The sequence below is a fragment of the Gopherus evgoodei genome, chromosome 4 (assembly GCF_007399415.2).
Source record: "Gopherus evgoodei ecotype Sinaloan lineage chromosome 4, rGopEvg1_v1.p, whole genome shotgun sequence".
NCBI lineage: Eukaryota > Metazoa > Chordata > Testudines > Testudinidae > Gopherus > Gopherus evgoodei.
In genome coordinates this window covers 130,618,096-130,642,771 of record NC_044325.1, presented here as the reverse complement: position 1 = coordinate 130,642,771, position 24,676 = coordinate 130,618,096, and the positions used below count along the sequence as shown (strand labels likewise).

General features: G+C 53.4%; 1 protein-coding gene across 1 annotated transcript in view; it reads right to left on the bottom strand.

Annotated features, from left to right (window-relative positions):
* Window positions 1-2,300: 2,300 nt before the first annotated feature.
* Window positions 2,301-24,676, bottom strand: part of SHISA4 (shisa family member 4) — a 44,141-nt gene continuing 21,765 nt past the window's right edge. The window contains exons 2-5 of the mRNA XM_030561070.1: window positions 19,604-19,775; window positions 15,301-15,434; window positions 7,749-7,928; window positions 2,301-5,365 (exon numbers count right to left, since the gene is read on the bottom strand). Coding sequence (XP_030416930.1) covers window positions 5,319-5,365; window positions 7,749-7,928; window positions 15,301-15,434; window positions 19,604-19,775 — 533 coding nt within the window. The 3' untranslated portion in view covers window positions 2,301-5,318. The remainder of the gene's footprint in view (window positions 5,366-7,748; window positions 7,929-15,300; window positions 15,435-19,603; window positions 19,776-24,676) is intronic.

The following is a 24,676-nucleotide window of genomic DNA, read 5'->3' as shown; positions in this document are numbered from 1 at the left end:
CCACCCCCACTCTGTCTTTTCCCTCCCCTACTCTGGCTCTCCCCCCCCCAAGACCCCACACCCACTCTGCCTCTTCCTGCCATCATTCCACCTCTTCTCCCTGAGGCACTGCCCACCGCTCACTCCTATTCGCCCCATCCCCAGTCACTTGCCCTGGCCCCCTGTTCTGGTGCCCTTGGTTCCTATATGAGAATCACTGGCACAGCTATGTGCTTCCCTGCAGCCTGGACTCAGATGCCAAACTCCCAGAGGGGGCAGAGCTTAGCACCCCACTTTTCCTCAGATCGCCTGGGTGCTGGCATAGGTGGCCTGTGTGCGTGGCATTCTAAGGGTCTGTCTACACTACAGTTAGCCACTCACGGCTGGCCCCTGCCAGCTGCTTCGGGCAAAGGGGCTGTTTCATTGTGATGTAAGCATTTGGGTTTGGGCTGGGGCCCAGGCTCCAGGACCCTGCGAGTTGGGGGTCCCAGAACATCTGCTCCGCAATTACACAGCCCCTTAACCCAGCCCAGCAAGCCTGAAGTAGCTCATAGGGGCCAGCCTGGGATGTATAACTGCAGAGTAGACATACCATAAGGCACCTAGCTCTCCCCATTCATTGCATAGGGAGCCTAGACACCTATCTATGGCTTTGTTGATCCCAGTCAATAAGAACCAATATGGGCTGTAGATTTCTTCTGATAGAGGGCTCTTTAATATAGCAGGCAAAAGCAGTACAAGATTAAGTGTCTGGAAGCTGAAGTTAGACAAATGCAAAGGGCTTAAGGGTCATGGTGGAAACCAGCAGACCGTGAGCACCCAGACCCGCCAGAGCAATGCTGTGGCTAAAAGGAATCACATGACCGTGCGATTTGTCCACGGGCCTACTGAGCAGGAGTGGGAAGGTGCATCTCAGCACAGTGCTGGGGAGACCTTACTGCATTCACTTTTCGAAAAGGATCTTGAAACATTGGAAAGGGATCAGCAAATTGCTCCAAGGAAGATTCCAGGTCTGGAAAACCTGCATCACAGTTAGAGCTCTATGTATTTAGTTTACTAAAGAGAAGTTTAAGAGGTGACTTGATTGCTTTCTGTAAGTGCCAGCATAGGGAGATTTCTGACACTGGAGGGCTGGTCAGCCCAGCACACAAAGACCCAAGAGCCAGTGGCTGGAAGGTGAAGCTGTAAAGGAGGCACACGTTTTAACAGTCAGAGCAATTAATCTTTGGAACAACTCACCTAGAGCTGTAGTGGATTCTCCTCACTTGGTGTTTTTAAATGAAGTGTGGGTATCTTTCTAACATAGGGGTTCTCAAACTGGGGGTCGGGACCCCTCAGGGGGTCGCAAGGTTATTGCATAGGGGGTCATGAGCAGTCAGCCTCCATCCTAAATCCTGCTCTGCCTCCAGCATTTATAATGGCGTTAAATATATTTAAAAAGTGTTTTTAATTTATGGGGGGGAGGACGCACTTGGAGGCTTGCTATGTGAAAGGTGTCACCAGAAGAAACGTTTGAGAACCACTGGTCTAAAAGAACTGCTCTAGCTCAGTGGCTCCCTCACTGGGATGTGAGCTCCACGTGGCATTCATTCACTTCACAACCATCTTTAAGAATCAGTGCAGTTGAGGAACCGCTGCTAGCTCTTCCACAAGATAAAGTCTCACTGCAGGATTTACTGGGTGAAATTTGATGGTCCATGTTATATGCAGGAGGTCAGACAACATGCAATCACTGCTGGCCTACATTTCATCCAACTGCGGGAGCCAGCTTGTACGGATGCATCTTGAGCAAGTTGGTCCTAGCCCAGCAGAGGGCTCTGGTGCAGATGTGAGCCCATTCCCCAGAGGGTAGTTGTGGAGACACACACCGTCAGCTTGATGCTGCTGCCTCTCGCATCTGGGAGTGTGCGATACATGGGGGGGTATATGGCAGACAGGTATCAGCCCCACACAAATCCGCCAAATTCAGTATGAAGTGGTTTTGTTGCTTTCACATAAGAGACTACTAGGGTTACTATCTGTCAGTAGCCCCTGGAGCCCTGCAGAATGCCACATGCTGCACAGACACATAGTTCACAGTTCATGGAGGATACGTCCATTAATGGCTATTAGCCAGGATGGGCAGGGATGGTGTCCCTAGCCTGTGATTGCCAGAAGCTGGGAATGGGTGACAGGGGATGGATCACTTGATTGCCTGTTCTGGTCATTCCCTCTGGGGCACCTGACATTGGCTACTGTCAGAAGACAGGATACTGGGCTAAATAGACCTTTGGCCTGACCCAGTATGGCCTTTCTTGTGTTCTTATGGTGAGTGGCAGGACCTGCCCCAAAGAGCTTACAGTCTCAACGGACAAGACAAATGGGGATGGGGAAACAGAGGCATAGAGGTTTGCTCAAAGTCATACAACAAGGCAATGGCAGAGCTGGAAACAGAACCTTCGTGTGCTATTGTGTCCTGTCCACCACACTATGCTGTCTCCCATCAGTGGGGTCCTGCTGTGCCCCAAGGTGACTGTGTTAAGAAGACAATGGGCTCCCTGAGATGACTAACCTGAAGTGTTTGAATCAGCCCCGTTGCTATGGGAGGAGGAAAGAGGCTTTCCTGCCCAGCTCGGAGGCCCAGGGACAAGAGGACAGGAGCTTGGCTGACTCTGCCAGAGCCTGACAGCACCCTCACACACACTCACACCACAGGGGAGCCCAAGAGAGGTGACTCCCTGATGTGCCATGCCTAGCCCTGCTGGGGTGATGCCCTGTGCACAGGGAGGCAGGTGTAGGAGCACTCTGCCTGCTCGGGACGCTCATGCTGGAATTTGCCTCCTGAGCAGCTGAGGGCAGAGACATTGACTGTGTCCCTCTGGGGGCCCGTTGTCATGGACTATGTAAAAGAAACTCACCCTTCCAGCTGAGCTCTTGTCACACCCCATAATGCAGCCTCCTCCCCTCAGCCAGAGGGCCTTGAAGGCCAAGAGTCTGTCCCTGCTCCTTGCTCAGTGGCTGGGATGTTTAATGGTACCCGAAGCCAGGCTGAATATGGTCCCTGCCCCTGCCAGGCCTCACCCTGCACTCTTCAAGTTCCAGAACACAGAAGGCATTTACCTATGAACAGGTTTAATCAGGTTTTTAGTACACACTGATGGACACACTTGTCATTCCAGCTATGGCAGCACAGCAGTGGCTGCTGCATGGCTCCAGGCAGCAGGAGGTGGGTGCATGGCTGGAGCAGGAGGCCACCACACATAGGGTGATGAGGCAGCTCACCTCCTGCCTCCAAGCCTTACTCCTACTTCTTGGGGAAAAGCAAAATCTGGGCTTCAGTGCAGGCATCAGGGAGGGGAAATCCTCAGGGCAGTATCACACAATTGGCCAGGTGACTTTCCTTTGAAGCACCAAATACCAGCTGTTGGCAGAGGTGAGCCAGCAGCCTAGACAGGCTGAGTCTGAGGTGGCAGGGCACAGGCCAGATGGGCCAGCAAGTCTGACTTAACAGAGCAGGGTCTAGGGCAGGACAGGCCGGACTAGTGATCAAATCTTGCGCACCTAGCTTTCCAGTGACCTGGCCATGGCCCCAGGCTGCCCAACTGTCCTAGAGGCCCTCCTGTCTCCTCCAGGGAAAGGGCAGTAAACAGCCTCAAATACTGTACTGAAGTGAACTAGGAGCAATAACCCCAAATGACCCTGGCCAGCTGGGCAGGGACCCCACAGTTAGTGCCCTGGCACTACAGACAAGGTGAGAACTGCTCTCTGTTACCCATTTCCAGGGACCCCAATGCACCTGGGGAAGGGTCAATCACAGGTTTTTGTAGAGCAGGGAAAGTAGGAGAGGAAGAGACAGGCTGGGAAGCCAACCCGGCCTGCAGGGGAGGAGGCAGAGTTTCCCTCTGCCCTGCCATATGCATGGGGGTGGGATCTCTAGTCTGACAGTCAGGAAGGGTGGCACTGATCAGGGGGGTGAGATGGTGTTTCTCCAGGGAAATTCCCACTCCAGCTCTGGAGGACTCCTGTGAAGCTTGAGTGTAAGCTCCCCTGCCACTACCCCCATAAGCCACCTGGACGCAGTGAGCCCCTAACCTTGCCACTGCTCCCTGGGGGCAGCATGGTGTGAGCAGGGGCCCCCTTGGCCAGTGAACAGAGGATGCAATAGCATGGGGGCTGCGGCTCACCTGTGAGAGCAATGGTCACACTTGTTTTGTGGGGCTGAGCTGTGTGATGCTGGCCAGATGCCAGATGGAAGCAGGAGCCTCCTGCCATTCAGGGGCCCTGAGAGGAGGGACGGGGCTTGGCAAGTGATCCTGGACACCCAAGTGCAGTGCGAGGCCATATGTTAGTGTGCTATGCCCGGCCCCATGCAGGCTGCAATGGCAGCTCCTAATGTGAGGTTTCTCCTTTGGGAGGAAGCCACTGGGAGCAATGAGCTGTACCAGGCCCCACTGAGCAACAGGACTATGGGTGCCTGCCAAGTGGCACCCTGCCCTGCCCCAGTGCCTGCGGCATGCAACTGTCCTGCTGCAGCTGCAAATGGACAGGGCCCTCGTGCTAGGTTTGCAGAAATTGCACCATGCCACAGGAGGTGCTGCCTAGGAGCCCCCTAGACCTTGGTTCCATGGCAATCATTCTCAGACTAACCTGCCCCTTGGGAAGGCCTGGCCTACGCCAGGAGGAGAAGGGGCCCATGGTCACACCAGGGTCATGCCAACAGGGCACTGCTACCCCTCACAATTGGGCTATTGAGATCCTGGTGCCTGTGAGCGCTGAGCTGAGGTGGAGCCTTTGCAGAGGCAGCTTCAGCAGAGGGAACTCGTCCCACAAAGGAGCCAGTGTGTGGCTGCACAAGAGCTTCCTTTGTGCTCATGTTGTGTATTTTGGTCCCTCAGAACTCAGCCTCCCTCACTAAGGCCAGACAGAGCTGTGACACTCAGAAATGGCCCAGGGACTGCAGGGGTGCCCCACTTGGCACATCCTGGGGTACCCCACTTTGCATGCCCAGGGGACTGAGGGGGTACCCCATTCAGTACACACTGGAAAGACTCACTTATCATGTCCAAGGGACTTCAAGGGGACCCCATTTGGCATGCCCTGGGGGGACCCACTTGTCATACCCAGGGGACCGCAGGGGGACCCTAATTGGCATGGTCTCTCAGTGAAGCAGGCAGGAGAGGGAAGGGGGTGTACTGCACCGCTTTGCTGAGGGAGAAGGTGGCAATGGCTAGTCTGGGACCAAGCACGAGGTGTCTGAGGTTCACAGGAGTCACAATGCAGCAGAGAAGCCTGCAGCAGGGGCTCATAAGCTCACAGTCCAGGGCATAAGGCGCTGACTCCGCAGTCTCTCTGGGGTCTCCTCAGGCTCCAGGGTAGGTGGGCTGTGGTGGGAGATAGGGTGGAGGTGCTGTGGAGGAAAGAGATGGAGAGCATCATTCAGCAGAGCCAAGTGCAGTGAGTGCCAGGATGAGAAGGCTCACACATGCCCCAGCCCTGGGGGGTTTGGGATAACATGAGTGGGTGAGGATGCAGCACACCCAGCCAATACACTCAGGGACCTGCTGCTATAGCCAGCTGAGGGCACGCTCTGGCATTATGGGGCTTAAGGCCTGGACTCTAGCCTAGCTCCCCTCAATATGCAAGGGCCATCAATTCTAGGTCTGTTGCAGGGAATGCCCATTGAACACACAGGCTGTCACTGTTCTACAAGCCACTATTCTACACTGTTTTACAACCCAGTACACTCTCCCTCTGGCACTGAGCAGAGGACCTGCCACCTGCTCTCTGAGGAGATCAGGGTCAGAGGACCATTCTCCTGCCCCAGATGCAGAATCCCACCCTCTCTGCAGCCACACAGTCATTTTGCAAGCTTCATGCTATCACCAAGGGCCTATCTATACCAGTCTAGAGTGTGCTCAGCTGGGGAGTGCCCACCCCACCAGTTAACTAGCCAGGGAACATATGCCAGGGCCTTGCCTTCACTAGGGATGGACCTGGTGCCATCAGGTACCCACAGACAAGCCCCCTCGGGCTGCTGCCTCCACACAAGGGTAAGCAGATGAGCTCTGAAGCGTGGGGCTCCAGCACACTCCTGGGCAAGTGGAGCTCATAGACTGAGGGGTGAATTCAGGTCCCAGGGAGCAGGAGTGGGGAAGAGTGTGCAAGTGACAGCACTGCCAGAGAGTCCCTGGTGAGAACACGGGCACATGGGGCAAGGCTTTCCAAAGCACGCAAGTACCATGGGGAATAACGCAGACCACCACCACCCCCTGCCCTTCCCACATGGGGAAAGACACAGGCCACTCCTCCCCACATTGGGAACTATGCAGACCACCCCTCCCCTGCCCTTCCAACGTGGGGAACAATGCAGACCGTCCCTCTCCATGTGGGGAACCACACAGACTCCCTCCCCTGCCCTCCCGAAATGGGGAACAATGGAGACTCCCGTCCTCTCTGTTGTGATAACTGCGCCTATACATTTACCCTAATTGTAAGCTCAGCTGTAAAACATGAGTGAAGGCTCACAAACTGTCTCAAGAACTGATAACAACAAATGCTGATGGGAAAAGATGCAGAGGCAAGACCGAAGAGGGATTTTCAGGGGAAGCTGCCTTCTGAAACACTGGCGGACTGAAAAACAGGAGATGGGGAAGGAGTGAGTTTCACCATCACAGCTGCCACCCCGGACCCCAGATCTTCTTCTGCCTAATCCTGAGAGATATCCTGACGAGACCAGGCCAGAGAGTGGGGCGGGCCCTGATGACACCAGTACCGTCGCAGGCTCAAGGGACTCAGGCTGAGGGGTTGTAACTGCAGTACAGACATTCGGGTTCAGGCTGGAACCCAGGCTCTAGGACCCTGCAAGGTGGGAGGGTCCCAGGGCTCAGGCTGCAGCCTAAGCCTGAATGTCTATGCCACAATTAAATGGCCCCTTAACCCAAGCCCCGCGAGCCCGAGTCAGCCGGCACAGGCCAGCCACAGGTGTGTAATTGCAGTGTTCGTGTAGACGTAGCCGGAGTGGCTGATCAGAGCGTGTGCTGGGCCTGGGTTTTCCAGCACTGTCGTAGCAAGTGAGAGTCAACCCCAGAGATAGAAGCTGCATTTCCTCTCCTGGCTATTCTGTTCTTTTCCCGTTTCTCTGTGTTTTTCTTGGTTCGTCTGCTATGATGCGGGATCAGACTTTAACAGCAGAAGCAATGACAGTTCCAGCCCAGTAACTTCTCTTTAACCCAAACAGATGGTTATTACCCACTCTGATACCATCTAAAAGACTGTCAGAGTCAGACAAGGGCTTTTTCCTTTCAAGACTCTCCAGCTAAAGGGACAGGGAAAGAGAGAGGCTGTTACAACACAAGCCTTTCACTGGTTTCCCTTCCGTTCTGTCTCTTTACTGAAGTGTTAATGTGTAATGGTGGGTCTGGCATGGGACTGAGCAGGCTGAGGTCTCTATGTACCAAACCCTGGACCTTGGTAAACACTGGTTAAAGTTGGATGGTGACGGTCATGTTAATGCCTATGACACTTTGGGACCCTTTCTTCCATCTCAATGAATACAAACAACCCCTCCCCTCCTGACCCAGAGAACAATGAACCCCCACTCCCTATGGAACCTGCTGGGTGCTGAGCCCTTCTGAGAATATGGCTGTGAGTACTGGATCTCAGGGCAGAGGATACAGACTGTCCCCTAAGCGATTGGTGTTGGAGGAGACCCCAGGCCTCCTAGTTTTGGAGGGACACAATTCTGTAAAGAAGAGAGCTTCAAGCAGTGTTGTGGTTCCCGCTGCTCTTACCTGTTGGGTTGTACAGTGGGGGCCCTGCTGGGTACATCGGATACTGTGCAGCTGGGGCAGTGGGTGGATACATGGCCATGGGGGCATAGCCTGGCTGGGGGGTTGCAGGTCCTGCTTTGGGATCCACAGGGTAGGTGAATGGTGGCTGAGCTGGGTAGCTGGACAACGGGATTTCCTGGCCTGTGTGACAAAGACAAGGTTTGCGCTTCAAGCCCCAGAGTGTGCAGTGCCATTCTCCTGCTGCAGAGCAGGGGCACTCTGCAGCGAATACCCCCTCCCCATCCCCTTTTGAGACGCCTCCAGCAGGCTTTCTCCAAGCCAGCCCCCAAAGTACCTCAGAGCCTCCAAAATGCTCCAGGCCCTCTGACAAACTTCCAGCAGACCCCCACCCCAAGACTCCACCACAGAGAGATCCCACCAGGCCACCCCAGATACCCCCATTGCAAGAGACTCTGCATCAAGCAGCTCCCTGCGGACCATTCTATTTTGGGGCAAAAATCTGTCTGGGGATTGGTCCTGCTTTGAGCAGGGGGTTGGACTAGATGACCTTCTGAGCTCCCTTCCAACCCTGATATTCTATGATTCCATGCCTGCAGCTCCACAGCGCACTAAAACGGCATAGTACGCTGGGGCTAGAATGCCCAGGGTGGGAAATTGCCACCATCCCCAGGCCTGAGAGCCCTAGCTTCCTGCCTGGACTGGACCCTCCCTTGCAAGCATCACAGACTCAAGCTTCACCATCAGATCGGCCAGCAAAATGTTTAAGGGAGCTGCAAAGGCCAGGCATCCAATGGAGGAGGTGACTGCTCCAAACCTCCCACGGGGCTTTCAAAAGGATGTGCTCTACCCTGAGCAGTGGGGCCCTCTCCCTGTGACATCCCAAGCTCTGCTGGGCTGGACACTCACATCCTGAGTGAACCTCTCTGCTGAGAGCCCCAGGAACCTGCTTCAGATGCTACAGGGATCATGTACACCCCCTAAAACTCACTATCTGCAAAGAGTAGAGATAGTTCCTCCTTCCAGCCCAACATTTTACAGTGACCACAGTGCAGGGAGTAGGGCTGAGCTGGCAGTCCCAGAGATAGAATCACAGAACAAATACAGAAGGAGCACAGTAGGCGCCCCCACCCCCTGCGAATGTTCCTCCATCGAGTCATGGGGATAGGAGAGGGTCACTCAGTCTCTAGGGCCCATTCACGAGCAGTGGGTATTTACTCCTGGGGGAATTCTGTGCTACTGCGCATGCACAGAATTTACATCCCCTGCAGATTTCTTTACTTCCCTACAGAAAAATTACTTTCTGATGGGGAAGCAGAGGGAAGCCACAAAAGCGGTCATGCAACCTTCCCCAGGAGTATGTTTTGGGTGCCCAGGGCAGCCAGCAGAGAGGTAAGTCACAGTAGGGCAGGAGGCAGGACTGGGGAAGACCCGGCTCATGGCTCCTACCCTGTGCTGGGCTCAGCTGCTAATCCCAGCTGGGATGGGAAGGATGGGACTTCCTGTTTCCCTGCATGGCGTCTGGGGCTGGGTCAAACCCACCCCCAGATTTCTCCCCTGGCTGCAGTAAACTATAAACTCCCTGCCCCCCACCTGCTTCCTGCACCCACCGCTCCTGAGCTGCACAGGGAGGGATCCCTGTACAGGGAGCTGCACCCCCATCTGCCCCTGTGCATCCAGCCCTCCTCATGCCCAGACCCTCCTGCCAAGCCTCACCCCCCGCACACTCAGAACCCCCCCGATGAGCCCCACTCCCCCTGCACCTGAACCACCCCAATGAGCCACCCTCATCCAGATCCCCACCCCACCAAGCCCCAACCAGCTGCACCTGGATCTCCACCCCAATGAGACCCTCTTCCCCCACATCTGGACTCCTCACTGAGCACCTCACACCCAGATCCCCCTGCCGAGCTCTATCCCCCCCATATCCATACCTGCTCTGCTGAGCTCCAACCACCTTCACCCCCATGCAGAGTCTCATTACCATTGCATCCAGAACCACCCCCCCCCCAAACATGCCTCTGTGCATCCAGATCCCCTCTGCAACTGGATCCCCCACTGAGCTGCCTGCACCCAGACTGCCCAACACAGAATTCTTTCATCCCACACCTAGATCCCCCCACACTAAGCCCCTCCACAATTGGATTATGCCTTGCAGAGCATGCCTTCCCACAAGGAGGGGCAGGGCCCTGGGGTGTTTCTGGGGCAGGCCCAGTCCTTGCACTGTGTCAGGGATGGGTGCAGCCTCACCGCTAAATTCATGTCCCAGGGGGAGGGGGAGATGCACAGTGATCTCCCACCTCTGTGCAGCCAGTGGCCTGTGCTCCCCAACACCATACTGGAGCCTCTACATTTATTTGACAAATAAAATTAGCAGAATTTTAAAATATTGTGTGCAGAATTTTTATTTTTTGGCACAGAATGCCCTCAGGAATAGGTATTGAAGGGCAGGGAAGGCTGAGCCTCCCCGAACAGCCTTGTGTGGCCCTGCCCATGCTCTGCCCCCAGGTCCCTTCCCGCTTCCTGGTGCTGTGCTGCAGGAGGCTCTGCCACCCATGGCTGGGGCCCCTAGACTGGGGCTGGGGCTAATGGGGGCCAGCCTGTACTCTGGGACTGGAGGGGGGGCACCCCGATGCTGCAGGGAAGTGGGGCACACTGCCCGCCCTCCTGCCCAGTGCTCCGGGGCTGGGGGAGGAGGACCCTGTCACCCGCCTGGTACTCTGGGGGGCAGGGGGAATGTGCTGCTCATCCAACCACCCAGCACTCTGGGGCTGTGGGTGGCCTGGGACTGTGGAGGTAGCTGGCAACCATGCAGGGGGTTGGGGGGCTCTGGCTTCTAGCAGGAGGGGCAGAGCCTTGGGCAGAAGGGATGGGGTGGGCTGGACTGGATCGGGAGCTAGCCTCCCCGAGCCTGGGGTTCACCTGCCACCCGTGGGCCCATTCATCCCTTGGTCTCTGCTGAGATGTAATTTGCAAAATCATATGCGGCATATGGCTGAGAACTTCAAAACTGGATGGTAACAGACTGCAAATCTGGTGATATTCTCAACAAAGAAAGGGCCTCAACCAGGCCTGGAGCTCTTTCCATTGCTTCACATGGACTCAACAGATACTCTAGATGTCAGAGTGACAATCCTGGAATCTTATTATATAGATGAGTGGAGAATGGGACCGGGATTGTGATGCTGGCGAGCCCGGTGCCAGCTCATGCCAGGCCCCTAGCACTGACAAATGCATAGCTAGAAACCAGTCTGGCTCCCCTATCTATTAGCATTTGTAAAGTAAGAATTAGGTTTATGAAAATGCATTTGGTGTTTAGACTTTATGGAATGCTTGTAAATTGCTGCTGGCATTAATTTCACTTATAATACCTGTGTTCCATGTTTAAAGTTAATATTCTGTCACGAGTAGTTTTAGTAGAAGTCAGAGGTACAGGCAATAAACAACAATTCACGGAAGCCTGCAACCTGTCCCTGACTTTACTAAAAATACCTTGGGGTGGGGGTGTGCGTGGGGGAGACAAACAGAGCACGGTTGGGGCTTGCATCTGCTCCAGCCATGCTGCTGCTCCTGCAGCAGAGGCTGACTGCTGCTGCTCCATCCCCAGGAGGGCTGATCCAATCCTAGCTGCTGCTCTGCTGGTCAGCTGTCTGGCAGCCTTAGGGTTGACTGCTGGTCAGCTATCCTTGCAGCAGCCCAGGCTGTTATGCTCCAGCGGCCCCGGAGCTAGACACTGGCCAGTGGTTCCAGGGGTTGCTGCTCCAGCCTGATCACTGCTCCAGCAGTCCAGCCGGCGGCTGCTCCATGTCTGTGGGGCTGGCTGCCTGTCAGCTGTTCCAGCAGCTGCTGTTCCAGCAGCTGCTGTTCCAGCAGTCCTGGGGCTGGCCAGTCAGCTAGCTATTGGCCAGCCCCCCCAATCATTGTTATGGTGGCCCTAGGGTTGGCTGTGGTGGCCTTTATTCTGGCAGCCCCAGGGCTGACTGCCAGTCTGCTGCTCTGGCACCATGCCACCCCACACCCCAACTTGCGCCCCACCCCCCTGCTCCAGCGGCCCTGGGGCTGGCCACTGGCCAGCTGTTCCATGGGCCTCAGCTCCAGCCCTGACCCAGAAGAAGTCCTGGAGGTTCCAGAAAGTCTCCTCATGACTAAATCATATTCTTACCCATGTTACTAGGTAGCATTTAAGTGTCTGCGCTGAACCTGTAAAAGCACCAGAAGCATTACCAAGTATGAAATACTAGTTTACCACAGAAGGTGTTATCTCCTACCCAGCAAAAGCACATAGGAACATAAGAACGGCCACACTGGGTCAGACCAAAGGTCCATCTAGCCCAGTATCCTGTCTTCCGACTGGCCAATGCCAGGTGCCCAGAGGGAATGAACAGAACACGTAATCATCGAGTGATCCACTCCCTGCCTCCCACTCCCAGCATCTGGCAGACAGAGGCTAGGGACACCATCCCTGCCCATCCTGGCTAATAGCCATTGAGGGACCTATCCTCCATGAATGACATGCATCCGACGAAATGGGTATTCACCCATGAAAGCTCATGCTCCAATATGTCTGTTAGTCTATAAGGTGCCACAGGATTCTTTGCTGCTTTTATCCTCCATGAATGTATCTAGTTCTTTTTTGAACCCTGTTATAGTCTTGGCTTTCAAAACATCATCTGGCAAAGAGTTCCACAGGTTGACTGCGCGTTGTGTGAAGAAATACTGCCTTTCATTTGTTTTAAACCTGCTGCCTATTAATTTCAATTGGTGACCCCTAGTGCTTGTGTTATGAGAAGGAGTAAATAACACTTCCTCATTTACTTTCTCCACGAGTCACGATTTTATAGACCTCTATCATATTCCCCCTTATTCATCTCTTTTCCAAGCTGAAAAGTCACATTTTATAAATCTCTCCCCATACAGAAGCTGTTCCATACCCCAAATCATTTTTGTTATCCTTTTCTGACCCTTTTCCAATTCCAATATATCTTTTCTGAGATGGGGTGACCACATCTGCATACAGTATTCAAGATATGGGTGTACTGTGGATTTATACAGAGTCAATATGATCTTTTCTGTCTTATTATCTATCCTTTTCTCAATGATTCCCAACATTTTGTTCACTTTTTTGACTGCCGTTGCACATTGAGTGGATGTTTTCAGAGAAGTATCAACAATGACTCCAAGATCTGTTTCTTGAGGGGTAACAGCTAATTTAGACCCCATCATTTTATATGTACAGTTGGGAATTTAGACACTAGACGAATTGTTGTGGAACATCAGAAAACAAAATACTTTGTTGATTGCTCCCCTCATACCAATGAAGAGGAGCTGTGCATGAGGCTCGGCCCATCAGCTTGAGCTCTCGGGAAGGGAATAAAAATCCCTGCCAGAAAGAACTGGATCCCTTTGCTGCTTGGACTTTGTGAGAGCAAGATTTCTGAGCACAAGCAAAGGATCCCCAGCTGCTTAGCCTGGGTGAGCCCTAGAGGACATACAGGGCTTGCATATTACAGCAGCCTCTGTTATGAGAATTATTTACAAGGTTAAAGCAGGTAAACATACACACACAAATGAGTGGTTTCAGAGTAGCAGCCGTGTTAGTCTGTATCCGCAAAAAGAACAAGAGAACTTGTGGCACCTTAGAGACTAACAAATGTATTTGAGCATAAGCTTTTGTGGGCTACAGCTCACTTCATCAGATGCATGCCGTGGAAAATACTGTAGGAAGATATATATATATGTATATATATGTTTTCTGTGTGTGTATATATATATATATATACACACACACACACACACACACACACAGAGAAAACATGAAACAATGGGTGTTACCGTACATACTCTAATGAGAGTGATCAGTTAAGGTGAGCTATTACCAGCAGGAGAGAAAAAAACTTTTTGAAGTGGTAATCAAAATGGTCCATTTGCAGCAGTTGACAAGAAGTTGTGAGGAACAGTAGCGGGGGGGGGGGGGGGAAGAGGGGAGAGGAAAAAACATGGGGAAATAGTTTTACTTTCTGTAATGACCCATCCACTCCCAGTCTTCATTCAAGCCTAATTGTTTCATGTTCTCTGTATATATATAAAAATAAATCTCTTCCTACTGTATTTTCCACTGCATGCATTCGATGACATGGGCTGTAGCCCATCAAAACTTATGCTCAAATAAATTTGTTAGTCTCTAAGGTGCCACAAGTTCTCCTGTTCTTTTTGCGGATACAGACTAACACGGCTGCTACTCTGAAACCACTCATTTGTGTGTGTATGTTTACCTGCTTTAACCCTGTAAATAATTCTCATTTCTTTTTCTTAGTTATTAACTCTTTAGTTCATGTATTATAGTATTGGCTACAAGTGTTGTCTTTGGTGTGAGATCTGAGGTGCAAGTCCTTTGGGACTTGGAGTAACCTCAATATTATGGTGATTTGGGGTCAAAGGGACCACCGACCACAAAAGCAAGCTTCTCTGGGTGGCAAGATCATAGAATCATAGGGATAGAAGGGACCGCAAGGCTCATTTATTATAATCCCCAGAGGTGGATTGGAGTACCCAAGGGAATTGGAGTACCCATGTCGAGGATGGTGTAGTGTCTGAGGAGTTCACACTTGGTTGGTTGGTGAAATACAAATATAGAACTCACAGCCAATTTGGGGCACGTGCCCTGTTTCTTGATAGTCTGCCCTGAGGTTGGTATTCATGCTCCTGAGCCACTGCAGACAGCTTAACAGGGACCAGGAGCTGGAGGTGGGACAGGATGGGTTAGGGACAGGTTGGAAGAGACAGGGCAGAAGGGGTGAAATATGTGTGTATTTGGGGCGGGGGGACACAGGTAGAGTGTCTGTGACCACTAGAGAATACCTCCCTGCAGAGCCTGGAATGGAACCCACAAATCCTGGGTTTCACCATTCCTCTAGTGTCAGCAAATATCTGTGAAACCCATTAGCAAAATGTCTCCGTAGTGCTGATGACAACCTACTGTGATCAATTACTTCCTTAGCTCAGGTGATAGAGATCTGTGTAGTGGATCAAAAGGTTCCAAACCCGAGGATGATCCATGTGGGTGTCAATATGAGGCACATTATGTAATTTCTGATTTTTCAGTTTGCTGTTTTAAAAACCTAGAACATTACACACAAAACACTATGGTAAGGTTGCAAAGTCAAAACCATAGAAGTTAGGAAATGCCAGAAATAAGGTTGCCTGTGCAACCTTAATTCAGCCCCCCGTTTTGCATATGCATGATGATACATGATTATGTTGTTTTTTCCCCCATGCTGCATTCGGTGCACAGGATGGACAGTGCTCAGTTAAGGAGCAGCTAGTCAATATTTTCCTCCCCTCCCTTCCTCCTGGACACACACACTACAGTCATCCTAATTGCATCGCTCCCCTCTCTCTCCAGCCTAGAGTCAAAGAGAACTAAACCAACCAACATTTACCAAGTACTTCCTGTGCCTGAGCCTCCTCTGGTGCCCACTCTGCCCCCCTCCTGGGCCCCACCCTGCTCTTCTCAGGCTGTAGCAGCACAGAGGATAGTTGTGCTGCCAGCCCCTACCTTGGAAGGGTGTCCGCATGTGCTGCCGTCTCTGGTACAGGTAGCAGCAGGAGCACATGAAGCAGCAGATGATGGTGGCAACGATGGCCACGAAGAGGACGACAGCTGAGGCAATGCCAGCGATGGTCTTTGGGCTGTGGGACACAAGCAGACATGGTTACAGGGCAGTCTCAAGTACTGTTCCGAGTGCCCAATGCTGCCCTTCCCTGGACCAAGTGGATCCTTCACAGACTCATGCTGGCTACATGCTGCACAGAGAGATGTGCAGTTCACAGGCAGCGCCTGATCCCTGCACATTGCATGGATCCATTTCCCTGCAAGAGATGAATCCTGGGACCCTGCCCTCCCTCCCCAAGGCTGTGGAGATGAAAGGATTAATGGGTGGTCTTGGGGGTTGTGCATGGCTGGGACTTGGGACCCCTTCCCCAACCCTGGGAATGCCCTACCTGATGCTCTGGGCAGTGCTTTGATCAAGTAGAGCCTGCCTGTGCCATGAGTCACTGCAGATCTGGATCATAACAGCAGTCAAAATCCTCCCAAAAGATTAGAACAGAGAAGAGAAAGGCAGGCTTTGCAGAACTCCCCTAATGCCTCTGCCCTGCACCTCAACACAATGGGCTTCATTCCACTCACGGCTCCACTGCAGGGATGAGAGACCCACTGCCACTGGAGTTTGGAACCCACATGGGAATGGGTCGTGCACTGGAGCACACTGCATGCCATGCACCGCCACCCTCTCCACACATCGCTGCCTCCCCCCACATACACGACCATGGACGACCAGTCCCCCCCCCCCGCCATGTACATGGCCACATGCCACCACCCCTGCTATACACAGCCATGCCTCCCCATGTCTACAGCATGCACCGCCATCCCCCCATCATATATGGCCATGCACCACCGCATCCCCCATATACACGGCCACACACTGCCATCCCCCACACATACATAGCTCCCCACCCCCCAACATAAATGACCATGCACAGAACATTCCCTCTCATACACAGCCAGGCACTGCTGCTCCCTCCACATACATGGCCATACACTGCTGGTGGCCCCCAATGCAGAGCCCTGCCCCAATGCTCCTTTCCCCTAAATGATCACATGTTACTGCCCCTCCCCCCACACTACAGCCACTAACCAAGATGCCTCCCCAAACACAGCCCCACCCTTCCCTCCATATGGCATACACTGCTACCCCCTCCACCCCCCAAGTACACAGCTACACACACACCTGCACTGGCTGCACATACACACACACCAAGCAGACTGCAGGGGATCTTCAGTCCTGGGTGCTATCAGGTGCCACGTCCCCTCTCCCTCCCTCCATCTCCTCCCCTCCTCCCTCAGCCCCTCCTTCAGCTCCTTCCCACCCTCCATCTCCAACCTGAATCCTCAGTCATCCCTCCCCTTTTGCTCTGCCTTTATCATGTGGCACTCTCCCCTCACACAAATCCTCCCCTGAGTCTCCCAACCCAACCCCCAAATGGGCAGCCTCCTCCCACTGCTCTTGCTTCCCACTCTAGCCTATCCACTGTGGCGACTCACACACGCTTGCCTTAGGGACCTTCTGGGCTTATCACCATGGCTGGGTAGCCAACCAGTGAGGGCTGCAAACCATGCCCTCTTCCAGCCGTGGCTGGTAAGCAACCTGACCCTCAGCCTGAGCCCCAGGGCTCTGGCTATCCCCGCACTCCTGGCCACCAGGCCACAGTGCAATGCACCCAGCAGGAGTGATGAAGACACAGCAGCCAAGCTACTTGACAGCACAGGTGTGCACAGCACAACACACCTGCACTCCGCTCTGCACAGGCTCCTGGCTAAACACTGGGGCCAAATGCAAGGCTCACTCCTTATCTTCAAAGCCCTGCACTGGACTGGCCCAAGAGCTCCCTCCCACTGCCAGATCCTACCCTGTCACCACAGTACACAGCATGGGACAACAGAAATGCCAAGCTCACAAGAGTAGGGGAGGGGAGGAGGACTTGGCTACAGGGCTGGCTGCTGGGAGAGATCAGAACAAGCACCAATCTCAGCCACTTCTTCCCACAAAGAAACCTGAGGAGCCTGGCACTGAGCCACACAGAAGCCCTGTGGCCTCTCCTCCATCCTCACCCTCCAACTGGTCAACTCAACACTACTGATCACACCAACCTTCTCACCCCCATCACCTTATCCTGTGTGCTTTGCCCTCACCCCACACCTACAGCCATCTTTCCCCCTTACTCTGTCTTAATCTGGGTAGAGCCAGAGGGTATGGCTACACTTGAAGTGCGAGTGTGGTCGCAGAGCCAGCGCTGCATGTACTCCACATCCTGATGGGGTTTAGCTTGCAGCGCTGGGAGCCGCGCTCCCAGTGCTGCGGCACTGTTTACACTGGCGCTTTAAAGCGCTGTATTTTGCAGCGCTCAGGGAGGTGTTCTTTTCATACCCCTGAGAGAGAAAGTTGCAGCGCTGTAAAGCTCCAGTGTAGCCAAGGCCTAAATATCGGGGATGGGCAGGTGATGCCCCGGTCGTGCCTTGGCCACTAGCCACAAGCATTCAGTAATCACACCCATTAAAGACTCGCTGCAATAGCAGCTCACGTTACAAACTTGCCGCTGGATACTCATCTCTGTTTTGCACATGGAGGAACTGAAGGCAATGGCACTCCACGAAGAGTCCCTGACTCAGCACTGCACTATGGCCCATTTATCCCAGCTTCAGCAGCACAGCGAACCAGGCAAGGGGAATTCCCCTGGCATGGGGGGAAGCCCTGCAGAAGACAAGGCCTGTGCAATGGCTCTGCACCACCCCTCACAGCTCTAAGGGGGCATGGCCAGAGCATTGGTGTGCTCTGCTTCCCTTTGTTAGGCACCAGGAAAGAGGCAGAGGCAGAGACAGAGACAGAGACCACCCTGCACTCTGCCAGGAAGAGGCCATCCACCAGAGTCGCAGAGAGGAACAACCACCTTTGGCAGCACTGGCTACCCAATCAGCAAGCATGGTTCTGCCTCCATAAAGCCCTGGGGTGAACTGTTATGTCCTCCTTTTTCTATTCACTCACAGGGTCATGATGAGCAACAGTTCTTTCATCCCCAGGGCCCTCACCTTTGCAGTGCCCTGGGGCTCAATCTTCCCTCACTTTACTCAGCATCTATATGGAGCCACAGAGAGAGCTGGGGAAACAGGATGCTCTGAAGGGCAGCAGTCCCAGACATGGCCAGCCCCACCCATCCACATCAGAGACAGCCAGTCCCAGCTCTTCGGGCACCTCCGAGTTCAGCACCTGTCTGAGGAGCAGACGCCAGCCCATGCAGAGCTGATGCTGGTGGGAAGCACTTTAAACAACTCACCTCCTCTGACCCCTGCTACTGAGGGCATCTGCATGCAGGTTGTTACATCTGTCAGTGGTCTGGGGGTACCTCTGGGCTCCTCAAAGCCACTGGGTGCCCAAAGAGTCACAGCAGCAAATGCACACACCTGCACCCCACATCCCCATGGCAGAGCTGGCCAAGATGATGCCCACACCTGATTATCACAACTCGCTGCACCTGGGAATGAAAACGCAGGACCTGGAAAAGCTCCAAAATGCAGCAACCCACCTGGTCAGCGCACAGACCACCGTAAGCACGGTACCTGGTTCCACTCTCTGTGCTGCCTCCCCACCCAGTACAAAGCCCAGAGCAAGGTCTTTGTCACAAGAGACAAAGTCACGTAGCACCAGCCCCCACCACTTGAGAGTCGCTTCCCCAGTGCAAACACCACCTCTCAAGACAGCTACACCCTTGCAGTCATAACACGATCAACAAACAGTGGGGATTCATTAATGCAGGAGACAGAACTACCATGGGAGCCAGACCCAGATTGTGCAGCTACCTCCCAGAATGACACATCCAGAACCACCTGCAGCACTCACCTCCTTCTCTCAGAGCTCCTCATACACACATACACCAACACCTGGCCACCCACCTGCTCCTACTTGGAGGAATGGAGAGGAAGAGACATTGCTGCTGTTTGCTATTTTTAACCTGTGGGAGGGAGGTGTCCGGATCCTGGGCTGGGGGCCAGCAGCCAAGCAGCTAGACAGAGATTTGGTCACAGTGAGAGGAGAGATGTCAAAGGCCACAATACCTGAACAGGGTGGTTTCCAGGAGGGGATGGCATGTGTCTTCAACTCCTGAAACTGGGGGCAGGAGTCTCAACCTCCAATTGCCTGTCCATAACCCTATCAACACTCCCTCCCTGTGCCAGGACACAGTCATTCCCAGTGGGACCAGTGTCCCCAGGCAGGAGCTCTGGCCAGGCTCCATGCCCCTCTCACCTGAAAGCAAGGCAGTGCTTCTGCTGCCTCTCCGTGATGAGCTTCAGGGGGTCGATGCAGCAGTAGCGCTGGTAACAATTGCCGCAGCAAAAGGTGAAGAAGTTACATTCAAAGCCAGGGTGCCATGAGCCATTCTTGTCCAGGTACCACAGGCAGTCTTCATCCGCCAAGCCTGTGGAGAGAGAAGCTAGCTGTCAGACCCTCCAGACCCTTCAGAGCCCCCAGCTGGGGAGGGGCCCCAACTCTTCAACCCTCCAGTCCAGGAATTAGAATGAAGGCAGGGTCTGGGGAGCACTACACCAGGTCCAGTGTTCCTGCTGCCCTTTCCCAGTTCAGTGATGGATGCAAAGAGGTGTCCAGAATAATACTGGCTCTTGCTGCAGCAGATTGCCATGGCCTCTGCTCAGGTTTTTCTGAGTGTTACCCACTGGGGAAGCATTCACCCTGCTTTCCAAGGACAAGTCCCTCAAGCTGGGCCTGTGCATACAGAGTCACTGCCCGTCGAAGATGGCAGGAGCAGGATGTTCACAGCTAATAGCATGGTTATTGGGGTACAACTCAGAGGCCTGTCAGGGGATGAACTGCTCTCTCTGAAGACTAGGAGCCTCTGGAGCAGTCCCTTTCTCACTGCCTTGCATCAGGCTGGGCATCCATCCTGGATGGGTTCCTGAGGTGAAGCACCTGGCAAGCATGGCCAATGAGACTCACATGGCAGCAGGCACCTTGTATATAGAATATGGATTGGAACAGGGACTCCAGGCAAGCTCCGTCCTTCCCCCACCTCGCCATACTCAGACCAGAGAACAGCACAAGGTAAAAAAGTATCAGGACATCAGACAGGAAAGAAAAGCAGAGGCCTGCGCTCATCAGCAGGGCGGATTTGGCCCTCATGGGCACAGATCCATTAGACAGGAGTGCTGACAACCCACTCACCATGGAGAGAGACACTCCAACTCAGTGAACAGCTGATTTTGCAGTTTGGTGGCTGAACCAAGGGGGTGGAGTGGGCGGGGAGCGAGGTTCATTTCAAACCAATGTGTTTTGATGCCAGGATGCTCCCCTACACACACCTCCCCATACACAAGCTGTGTCAGCCCTCTCCCAAGCATCCCCTCTCTGGGAGGTACCCTAGGAGGTAGCGGTGTGATGCCACCATGTCACCATAACAACATTACTCTACTGGCATAAGGATGTGGTGACACCTTGAAAAATATGTGAAGGGGTTAAAAACCTCAAACCTAACCCTAAGTCCGAGTGCAAGGTACTCACTGAGGAGAGCTGGGGACATGGCTATTGGCACTCAGCTCTCACTCCTAAAGGGAGGAGGCCCTGGCTTCACAGGAATGAGGATTCCAGGATTTCCCTGGCACAGGACTTGGTTTTATTTATGTGAGCAGGGTCTGAATGAGCTCTCCCCAACATCTACTGATGCACTGAAGGAAAAGACTTCAGGACTTCAGACCGTATTTGCATCTCAACTTTCCCTAGCTCACGGGTCGGCAAACTTTCAGAAGTGGTGTGCCGCGTCTTCATTTATTCACTCTAATTTAAGGTTTTGAGTGCCAGTAATACATTTTAACATTCTTAGAAGGTCTCTTTCTATAAGTCTATAATATATAACTAAACTATTGTTGTACGTAAAGTAAATAAGGTTTTTAAAATGTTTAAGAAACTTCATTTAAAATTAAATTAAAATGTAGAGCCCCCACCCCCGGACCAGTAGCCAGGACCCAGGCAGTGTGAGTGCCACTGAAAATCAGCTCGCGTGCCACCTTTGGCACGTGTGCCATAGGTTGCCTACCCCTGCCCTAGGTGATCAGCAGACCTGCTTTGCCAAAGTGATCAAGTGTGGGTGTTTTGGGATAAAATTCACTTTAGTCTTGAATGCCATTATCCTTATTGTATGACTACAGGACAGCAGAATTTCACTGACCATGCCCTAATTGAGGGGATCACCCTAAGTGCAGCTTCACTCCCTAAGTAGAGGGAAGTGCTGCCAAATCAAAGTAGAACTCAGACAGATGCTAACAGGTATTCTTCTCTGGTGATGGGGAGTCCCTGAAGCTGTTTGACTTTCCTTTCCACAGCATTAATAATAAAGCTGATTTTGCTTATGCATGGGCAGCGAGTGAAGCTTCCCCTTGAGGAGTCCAGCCCCCTGCCTGCCTCTTCCAGCCAAGGACCTGCCCGCACTTGCTGCTCTCAGGTTCCCCCACCCGTGGTCCCAGCCAGAGGAGGGTGCTGAGAGCTCAGCCCCGGCCAGGGTTGGGACTGCAGCAGAGCTCTCTGTCCTGGCTGGAGCGCTGAGCCTGGAGCCTTTCCCCGGTTCCATCCCCTTCTCCTGCAGCCCCACACTGTTCCACCCATGGCCCTGCCCCCACACTCATTGTGCCCCCACTCGCCTCCCCCACCCCCAAGACCAGATAAGCTCTGTGAGCCACAGCAGGGAGCGAGAGCTCCTCCAGCTCTGGGACCGTGCTGGGAGATTTTTCAGGGGGCTCCAAATCTACCACTGCTTCCGCTCATTGGCATGAGGTTTGGGGAGGCTTAGTCCCTGGCCTCCATCACGTGCTGCCTATGCACTCATGTAAGAGTCTTTGTTTCTGATCAGGGATTACTAGAGCTGAAATCACTGATGACATGGTGTACCTATTGGGTTTCTGGGCTGATGGAACGGTATAGCAAGGATTGGAAAAGCCCTGCAGAGGGCTGGGTCCGGGCAAAGGAGTAAAACCCTGGCTGGTTGGGGGAAGTGGCTGCAGTTGGGGCCAAGCCCCAGACTAAGCAACTGGGCCTTATAAGAAGGCCAGGGAAGCCAGAGGGAGCAGTCTCTCTCTGACTTGAGAGGCAGACAGGCCTGGCTGCTGGGGAACCTTACCCAGGGGACCTAAAGGGAGGCAGGGCTGGGGAAAGGCCTTAGGAGCTGGGAAGTCCTAGGCTAGCAACTCCCCAGGCTGCAGGGCCTAGTTCTAGGCCTCCTAGGTATTGAGCTTGCAGAGGGGCAGCCAGAGGGTGGGTAAAGGCAGCCAGTCCAAACCCCTTGTTGCCTGTGATGATTGGCTGATAGACAGCAGTCTGCCCCTAAACAGAGACTGGCAGTAGCTATGACTGAGCTGATGTGGGGATAGGGGGTGGGGGTTCCCCCTGTGGTGGGGAAACCCAGTAAGACTGTGGGGCACTGGAGGCAGAACCTTGAAATAAGGGCACTGGGGTCCTGGGAGGGACCTGGGGGGGGGGGCAATGGCAAGTGGATCACTGGCCTGCAGAGGGTGCTTCTGGGTTGAAGAGCTAATTCCTGAGGATGACCAGCAGGAGGTGCCACAGGGGTAAGTCTGCATATTGCTACACATGGGTAGGGGACTGAACCTTAAACATTGGGTGGGGTCACTGTTACAGTGAATGACAGTGGAGAGGTTGCAGAAGCAGTGAGTTTCCCCACTACCCAGTGAAACCACTAAGAACTCACTGGGCTAAGTGGTGAAATCTCAGAATACAGTATTGGAGGTAGAGGCAGAGGTGGCAGTGAGTGGCATGCACCTCTGAATACTGGGACTTCACTGACCTCTGTTTCTTAATGTTAAGAAAACCCCTAGATACTGAACCCAGCCATTGAGAAAAGAAGACTAATGGGGGTGGGGGGTAACATGTTAAGGGCTGTTATAAAGAGAATGGTGATCAATTGTTCTTCATGACCACTGGAGATAGGAGAAGTAATGGCTTTAACCTGCAGCCAGGGAGATTTAGGTTAGATATTAGGACAAATTTTCTAACTTTACAGATAGCAGCACTGGAACAGGCTCCCTAGGGAGGTCATGACATCCCCTCACTGGAGCTTTTTAAGAACAGATTAGACACTTATCTGTCAGGGGTGGTCTAGGTTTACTTGGTCCTACCTCAGTTCAGGGGACAGGACTTGACTTCTCAAGGTCCAATGTCCCTTACAGTCCTACATTTCTATGACACTATGGGAGCTGGGGGTTATGGCTCTGGTGTCACACAGCAGGTGTGGAGCAGGGTGGGGCTGTGACTGCACTTCAAGCCCTTGAATGAGTTACTGTATGAGCCCTTTTCTGGCCAGAGGCAGCAAGATACTCAGTGCAGATCCTGTTAAAAAGCCCCTGCAACACTAACAAACTAGGGTATTTTATCCCAACCCTAAAGCCTTGCAATCTCCCAAGTGTGTTTCTTAGCCCCCTAGTTGCAGGGACCTGAGGATGGCAACCCTAAATGCTCAGGAACCAAAGGTAAAGAACGCCAGCATCTCAGATGTTCTGAAACCTGATGATTTGGGGGCCTGCTTGCTGATGGCTGAACACTTGGGGCTGGCAACTCTGTAGCCCTTGGCCTTCCCAGAGCTCGTGGAGGTGTCCTTTAGCCTGCATTGTGCTGAGGCTGCAGCGTGTCCAGTGACACCCACAGAGCCAGCACCAGCTCCTCTTTCAGGAACTCCTCTGCTGTTGCTGAGCCTGCTCCATTTATGGCCTGCAGCTGGCACAGCTGACCAGTGCTTTCTGAAGCCATCTGGGAGCAGAGGTTGGAAATAGTACTCCCTGGCAAATGGAGCCAGGAAGTTTGCTGCTATGCTGGACAGGTGCTGGACTTTCGGAAGGCTATAGCATGAAGCTCCGTCACAGTGCTGTGCTGCAGGAAGCCACATGGATGACTTCCCTCCCTGATGCCTCCATGCCCTGCCACGGCTCATGAGCCTTGCTGAAAGCAAGAGTCTGGGAAGGGAGCAGTGATGGAGTTTGGAAGAGAATCTCCTAAAGAGCTGAGAGCAGAGGCAGATTACCGCACAGGCCAATGGGACCCATGCCCAAGGGCCCTGGCCAATTGGGCAGCCGCAGCAGGATTGCTGGAACTTCATCCCTCCCCTCTGCACTGATCCTCCTCCTCCCCTACCCCCACCCTGCTCCTTCTCTCCCCCCCACCTCCTGGGATCCCGCTACCCTGCTTCTCCTCTTCCCTCCTGGTTAGGCCAGAAGCCAGAGCCTAGCTGTAGTAGTGTAAATATATTCCCCACGCATGGAGCTGGATGAGCCTAAAGCCGTTCCCCAGACTCCCTTTCCCCCT